The sequence below is a fragment of the Grammomys surdaster genome, unplaced genomic scaffold (assembly GCF_004785775.1).
Source record: "Grammomys surdaster isolate TR1022 unplaced genomic scaffold, NIH_TR_1.0 217, whole genome shotgun sequence".
Classification (NCBI taxonomy): domain Eukaryota; kingdom Metazoa; phylum Chordata; class Mammalia; order Rodentia; family Muridae; genus Grammomys; species Grammomys surdaster.
The window spans coordinates 1,692,300-1,700,528 of record NW_021604662.1 but is presented as its reverse complement, the minus strand read 5'-3'; the positions used below and the strand labels follow the sequence as shown (position 1 = coordinate 1,700,528).

Here is an 8,229-nt window from a genome sequence, read left to right as displayed (position 1 = left end):
TCTCTCTCTCTCTCTCTCTCTCTCTCTCTCTCTCTCTCTCTCTCTCTCTGTGTGTGTGTGTGTGTGTGTGTAGTGTGTAGTGTGTAGTGTGTAGTGTAGAATAGTGGTGTAGTGTGCTGCTGGGAATTGAACCCAAGTCCTCAATCAATGATAGGCAATCTATCTCTGAATCACACCCTATCATTTAGTTATCATTTAGTTTTCAAGAACACCAGTTTAAAACACCATGTTTTAAATAAAATTTACATTGCAGTAGTCTGTCTCTTTTACTTTCTAAAGCCATGAATGTGACAATTTAAAACTCTAACTTAAGTCCCTACCACAGAGACTACCACTATAAACATAAATGTTCTACAAAATTCAAGTTATACTCTATAGAAAACTCTTCAGTCTGAAGGGTCTCTTATCAGCATAGTCAAGAGCAGCACAGTGCCTCTGCTGCCTTAGGTAATGAGAATTTGCTTTTTGCCATTCCCCAACATAGTCCCTAACTCAGGAACTAGCTTCTTTAGCCAAACATAGATAAGCTATGACTTGAAGGTGAAGAAAGGGGGACATAGCTACTGAAAGATTAAAATGAAGAAACAAGCCAGCTTTCTATCTAATTCTGAATTCTCCTAAATCTTTTTCTATGTACTAGATGTGTCAGTCACACTTCTGTTCATTTTAGAGGTACTTCTAAAAGCCTGTAGGTGCTTCAGGAGTGAAAGAGTCTCAGGGCTAGAGATATTAGCAACTTCCTGATCTTCAGGAGGATTTGAGTTTGATTCCCTTCACCCACACTTGGCATCTCACAACCATCTATCTATAACTATAGCTCCAAGGGATCCTCCTCTGGCCTCTATGGCACTTCCACACATGTGACATATAGACACATACAGATAAATTTTATATAGATATAGATGCATATATATATATATATATATATACACACACACACACATACATTCATGCATACATACATATGTATAAGTTCAAGCCAAACAAAATCCTAGCATGTGTAGAAAAGGAAGTGGACATAAAGTCCCACCCCTAGCCAAGAACCTATTTACAACTCATACCTGCTGGGTGAGAGGAAGTTAGGTTTTTCAGTGGAGAAACACTTGAGTATATCAACTATACCTTAGGACAGGAATAGTTGTCCATGGAGAGGATGTGTATGTATGTATGTATGTATGTATGTATGTATGTATGTATGTATGTATCTGTGATTTTTTTTGGTATCTTGTTTTCTTTCTGCTTTTGGTTTATTTTTTTAAGAGAGAAAGAACCTGAAGTTGGGCCGGTGGAGTGGTTCTGCTAGTAGTTCAGGGAGAGGAAAGAATATGATCAAAATATTTTGTATGAAATTTTAAAAAACAGGGAGTGGGGAGGTCTGGTGGGGGATGAGGACATCCTCTTGGAGACAGGATGGGGAGGAGGAATGGGATGTGGAACAGTCAGAGGGCAGACTGGGAGGGGAATAAGACTGGACTGTAAAAGATGATTAAAGAATAAAAAAGAAAGAAAAAAAAGAAAAACAAAATGAAAGCATTTCTCTTATTAATAGAACCATTTTAAAGGGTCTGTTTCTTGGTTATTAATATATAATTGAAGAATATATACTATGAATAATATTTTTACTTATTTTATTAATATTTGTATTAATAGATAACATCAGATAACATCATCAATATATGCTCAGTAAAAGATTTCCCTATTATAAAATGCATCAGAGACAACACAGAACTCTTTATTAACCTGTGATTTTTGCTTATAGCAATTACACAGGAACAGCATTCAGTTTACTGATGGATATGAAGTAAAAGAGGATATTGGTGTTGGCTCATACTCCGTTTGTAAGAGATGTATACATAAAGCCACAAACATGGAGTTTGCTGTGAAGGTAAATATTTTTAGATTTCAAATGCAACTCTAGCAGTCTTTTTATTTTGGTTTTTCGAGACAGGGTTTCTCTGTGTAGCCCTGGCTGTCCTGGAACTCACTCTGTAGACCAGGCTGGCCTCGAACTCAGAAATCCACCTGCCTCTGCCTCCCAAGTGCTGGGATTAAAGGCATGCGCCACCACTGCCCTGCTTCTAGCAGTCTTAATCATACATGTCTATGAGTTACTTCTAACCCAGATGCACATAAGTAGCACATGATTACAATCCAGCTACTCAAAAGGCTGAGGCTGGAGAATCATGAGTTAGAAGTTAACCTAGCCAGTATGGCAAGACTTTCTCTAAAACAAAATACATTCTTCTCTTTGGCAAAAGTGCTTTTTGTTATAAAATAAATTGAAGATAAACTTTAAATGTCTGTGTTAGTGATCGTCAAAGATCTTAATGTGGAATAATGGATTCCCATGGAATAGACAGTAAGATAGCTATAGCCAGTTAAGCCAGGGAAGTGTCAGTTTATGCTCCATGATTTTTAATACGATGCCCTGTACTACCCCCTACTTTATGATCGGCGTGTCAGGGAATTCCTCAACTGTGTGTAAATTTTGTATTATTTCTACTGAAAATGTCCACACCTTTCTTTATATCTAAAATGAATCTTTGTACCACTAAAAGAATAAGAGCCATTATCATTTCTTAGCATTACTAATTTTAATTATATTTTAAAACAAAACTGTTCAAGCCAAAAACTGGAAATGTAGTTTTGTGAAAAAGTTTGAGTTTCAAACCTCTAGCTGTGAATAAACAAGCACTATATTAAAATTATCTGCCTTTTCACTGTTTATAATAGTAATCTCTCCTTTCACAGTTCAAGTAATTGAAGTAATTCCTAAAGCTTCCAACTAACCTTAGAACTTTCATAGTAGTTTATGAGTAGTTCATGTTTAATTAAACAAGAGAGTAGCAAATTATTATTACTGTGTCAAACTGAGTATAATTGCTTTAAAGGGACACCAATGTCACTGAGGCTTTCTGTCAGATACAAAAATGAACCATAGAAATGTATTCAACTTGCTGTTCTACCATACATTGTTCTATTGAAATCTGGAGTGACTGGAAATTTCACACTTGTAATATGCAAGGAGAAAGGGGAATGGTATACTTCTAGGCAGTTTAAGAATGTATCTGGCCTCCATAAGCACATTAAACATGCCCTGAGGTCCCATTTGAGAAGGCCTGCTGCCAGAGTAAAGCCAGCCTGAGCTAGGTGATAATTTTGAGGCTTATCTGGACTATACAATGAGAATCTGTCTTAAAAACATTTCAAAACTAAAGCTGATAAAATAAAAGTAAACATAAAGACCACAAAATTTGTTTCAGACTACTCTTTGAGTAAATCAAAAGCAGCCAGGATTGAGCAAGTGTGGTAGTACATGCCTGGCATCTCCACACTTAGGAATGGAGGCAGGAGAGATCAAAGGGAGTTAATCCTCAGATTAAAGAGGAACTTGGAGGGCAGTCTGTAGCACATGAGACCCTGTCTCAGAAAACAATTGTCTTTATAAAATGTCTTACTTAGGGCTGGAGAGAGAGCTTAGGAGTTAAGAGCACATACGGCTCTTGCAGAAGATCTAGGTTTGTTTCCCAGGACCCACATGGTAGCTCACAGCAGTCTACCTCCAATTCCAGGGGATCCAACACCGACTTCTGACCTCTGAGGGCTTCTGCACACATGTGCTATACACAGAGGATTTTTTTTTTAATAAAAAGAGAGCACTTCCAGCAGACCCAGGTTTTTTCCTAGAACCCACATGGGAGCTTACAACCATCTGTAACTCTAATTCTAAAGGCTTTAGTACCTTTTTCTGGCCTCATTGGACACACATGCATGTGGTACAGGGATATACTCATCTAGGCAAAACACCTGTACACATAAAATTAAATTTAAAAGTATGTATGTATGTATGTATGTATGTATGTATGAATGAATGTATGTATAGTACTTGAAAATATTAAAATGTTCAAAAATGTTAAGTAACTGACATAAAAGTTTAACAGCTGTATTAGTATATTAAAGAGCTTTATTATAACCATATATAGTCAAGAAATATTTTAGGGGTGATTTTATATAGAACTTTCTACTTAGCTTCAAAAATAAGCTTGTTTATTTGATTTTTATAAGTAGCTTACAGCCAATGTGATCGTCCATTAGAATACTTAATTAAAGTAAGTCAATTCAAAGAAATGTTAATGCTGGTATTTCAGACACATTTATCTCAAAGTCATTTGTATTGATAGGGGATTGGAAACTAACTGAATTCTCAAATATTTGAGAAATTCAAAGATGAAAAAACTGATATGATAACTTTGTCCTTGATAGCTTTTCCTGAGGCTTTTGAGTTTTTAGTAAGTCACAGTTGTACAACAAACTTACCTTGGAGTGACCTGGTAGGAATTTGTCACATGGTTGGCCTTATATAGCCTTGCCATCTGTATGGAGACTAGTTTTCTAATTAAATAATCTGTCTAGTTGGCTACAACTGACTGATAAATTATTTGTATGTACAATCTTTACATATGATGATGCCTAAAGTCTATAACTATAAATATTTAAGGTTCATGTTCATAAAATTTTATGGTAAATATCTTCCTTTTAGATTATCGATAAAAGCAAGAGAGACCCAACAGAAGAGATTGAAATTCTTCTTCGTTATGGACAGCATCCAAACATCATTACCTTAAAGGATGTAAGTAGATTGTTGAACAAATTCATATTTGGGATAAATATTCAATATTCTGAAATAGACAAAGACTACTTCAGAATGATCAGCTTAGAATGTAAATTAGAACAGGTGAATGTGGAAATTATATCTTAAGCAGAGTATCCCAGACTTTGAATGACAAATACTGCATAGTTCTCATAAGACTATTTTAGATTTATTTTAGTGTGTGTGTGTGTGTGTGTGTGTGTGTGTGTGTGTGTGTCTGTGTATGTGTATGTGTGTGTATATGTGTGTGTGTGTGTGTACAGATGAGGGGTATAGGCCATGAAACTAGAAAGGTGACCATGAGAGGTAAAAAAGATATCTTAAGGGAAGTTTGAGAAGGGAACATGAGATCATAAGAAGGAACTTAGAGTAGGAAGGAGGGAAGCAGCAGGACAGAGACAGGAGATTAGAGGGGAATGTAGTGGAATAAGAGGATTGATTTTAAAAAAACAAAACAGTATATATGAAAATCCCATCCCATGATGAAACTCAATACTTTGTATACTAACATAAATACACACACACACACACACACACACACACACACACACACACAAATATATATATATATATATATATATATATATATATATATATATATATGGTATATTTGAGAACAATATTGATGGCCTAATTCATACAGAACAATGTAAGAGGCTAGGGAGACAGCTCAGTGATTAAGACCACTTGTTGCTCTTCCACAGGACGAGAGTCCACTTCCTAGCGCTCACTTCAGGTGGCTTACAATCTGTGACTCTAGCTCCAGGGGATCTAATGATTCTGGTCTCTACAGACACTAACACTCACATTTACATGTGCATGTGCACATACACAGAGATAAAAATAAATCTTAAAATTAATAAGAAATAAAACCTTAAAATATGTAATTAATTTTCTGGTTTTGTTTTAAAAACTATTTGAACAGTATTGCTTATAGTATGTGAATTTGAACATATAAAACGTTAATATTCGAGATTGATTCATTTCTCTGAAGGCTTCCAGACTGTTTCCCACCTCCCTTCCTCTGTAGCAGTTCTTCATACTTCATTACACATGTTCTGACCATGCTTTATTTGGGATGCAGACTTTTAAAGCATGCATGCCTTATTTTCTCCAAGTGCTCTTTGAGTGTGTGGATCCTTAAGTGGGAATATCATTTCCCTTCTTGGCCTGGGGAATTACCACAACTAAGATTTCACTATGGGCTGTTTTCTCCCAGGAAGCCTTTCCTGGTCATTACCACCCCCAGGGCTGTCCTGATACCTCTGTCTCCCATACCTTTTGTAATAACTGAGTATTGACAAAAATACCCACTTCCCAGCTAAGCAGGCAGCTCTTTCTTGCTGCTGGTGCTCACATAGGCTCAACGTCTACCTAGTTATGGTCAAAACAATGATTTTCTCAGACTAATTTGTCTTAGATAAAGGATGCTGACTTAGTTATATGTTGGGAGCATCTTCTGGGTTTATCTCCAAAAGTGGTATAGCTGGGTCCTCAAGTAATGCTATCCATTTTTTTGAGGAACCGCCAGACTGATTTCCAGAGTGATTGTATCAGCTTACAGTCCCACCAGCAGTGGAGGAGTGTTCCTCTTTCTCTACATCCTCGCCAGCAACTGCTATCACCTGAGTTTTTGATCTTGGCCATTCTGATTGGTATGAGGTGGAATCTCAGGGTTGTTTTGATTTGCATTTCCCTGATGACTAAGGATACTGAACATTTCTTTAGGTGCTTTTCGGCCATTTGAGTTTCCTCAGTTGAGAATTCTTTGTTTAGCTCTGTATCCCATTTTTAATAGGGTTATTTGGTTGTCTGGAGTCTAATTTCTTGAGTTGTTTGTGTATATTGGGTAGTAGTCCTCTATTGGATGTAAGACTGGTAAAGATCTTTTTCCAATCTGTTGGTTGCTGTTTTGTCCTATTGACAGTGTCCTTTGCCTTACAGAAACTTTGCAATTTTATGAAGTCCCATTTGTCAATTCTTGATCTTAGAGCGTAAGCCATTGGTGTTCTGTTCAGGAACTTTTCCCTTGTGCCCAAGTATTCGAGGTTCTTCCCCACCTTCTCTTCTATTAGTTTCAGTGTATCTGGTTTTATGTGGAGGTCCTTGATCCACTTGGACTTGAGCTTTGTACAAGGAGATAAATATGGATCAATTTGCATTCTTCTACATGTTGTCCTCCAGTTGAACCAGCACCATTTGTTGAAAATGCTGTCCTTTTTCCACTGTACAGTTTTAGCTCCTTTGTCAAAGATCAAGACAATAGGTGTGTGGGTTCATTTCTGGGTCTTCAGTTCTGTTCCATTGATCTTCCCGCCTGTCTCTGTACCAATACCACATGTACTTTATCACTACTGCTCTGTAGTACAGCTTGAGGTCAGGGATGGTGATTCCCCCAGAAGTTCTTTTATTGTTAAGAATAGTTTTTTCTATCCTGGGTTTTTTGTTATTCCAAATGAATCTGCAAATTGTTCTTTCTAACTCTGTGAAGAATTGAGTTGGAATTTTGATGGGGATTGCATTGAATCTATAGATTGCTTTCGGCAAGATGGCCATTTTTATTATATTGATCCTGCCAATCCATGAGCATGGGAGATCTTTCCATCTTCTGAGATCTTAAATTCTTTCTTCAGAGACTTGATTTTCTTGTCATACAGATCTTTCACTTGCTTGGTTAGATTCACACCAAGGTATTTTATATTATTTGTGACTATTGTGAAGGACACATGCCCCACTATGATCATAGCAGCCTTATTTATAGTAGCCAGAAGCTGGAAAGAACCCAGATGTCCTTCAACAGAGGAATGGATACAAAAAATGTGGTACATTTACACAGTGGAGTATTACTCAGCTATTAAAAACAATGAATTCAAGAAATTTTTAGGCAAATGGATGGAACTAGAAAATATCCTGAGTGAGGTAACCCAATCACAAAAGAATACACATGGTATTCATTCACTGATAAGTGGATATTAGCCCAAAAGCTTGCCATACCCAAGATACAACTCACAGACCACATGAAGCTCATTAAGAAGGAAGACCAAAGTGTAGATGCTTTGGTCCTTCTTAGAAGGGGTAACAAAATACTCATGGGAGCAAATATGGAGACAAAGTGTGGGATAGAAACTGAAGGAGGGGCCATCTGGAGACTACTCCACCTGGGTATCCATCCCATGTGCAGTCACCGAAGGTAGATGCTGATGTGGATGCCAGGAAGTGCATGCTGACAGGAGCCTGATACAACTGTGTCCTTAGAAGCTCTACCAGAGCCTGACATATACAGAGGTGGATGCTCACAGCTAACAGTTGAACTGATCACGAGGTTCCCAGTGGAGGAGTTAGAAGACTGAAGATGCTGAAAGGGTTTCTGGTCCCATGGGGAGAGCAACAATACCAACCTACCAGAGCTCCCAGGGTCTAAACCACCAGCCTGGGAGCACATAGGGAGGGACCCATGGCTCCAGGTGTATATGTAGGGGAGGATGGCCTTGTTGGGCAAAGGTGGGAGAGGAGGTCCTTGGTCCTGTGAAGACTGGATGCCTCAGTGTGGGGAAATTGGAGGGCAAGAAAGTGGGAGT

The 8,229-nt window shown here is 37.7% G+C and overlaps 1 protein-coding gene across 4 annotated transcripts in view; it reads left to right on the top strand.

Moving 5' to 3' along the window:
- Rps6ka3 (ribosomal protein S6 kinase A3) overlaps positions 1-8,229 on the top strand; it is a 109,648-nt gene that overhangs the window by 82,169 nt on the left and 19,250 nt on the right. For all 4 annotated transcript variants that reach the window (XM_028772675.1, XM_028772678.1, XM_028772676.1 and 1 more), the window contains 2 exons: positions 1,760-1,885; positions 4,541-4,630. In XM_028772675.1, the coding sequence (XP_028628508.1) occupies positions 1,760-1,885; positions 4,541-4,630 (216 nt within the window). The remainder of the gene's footprint in view (positions 1-1,759; positions 1,886-4,540; positions 4,631-8,229) is intronic.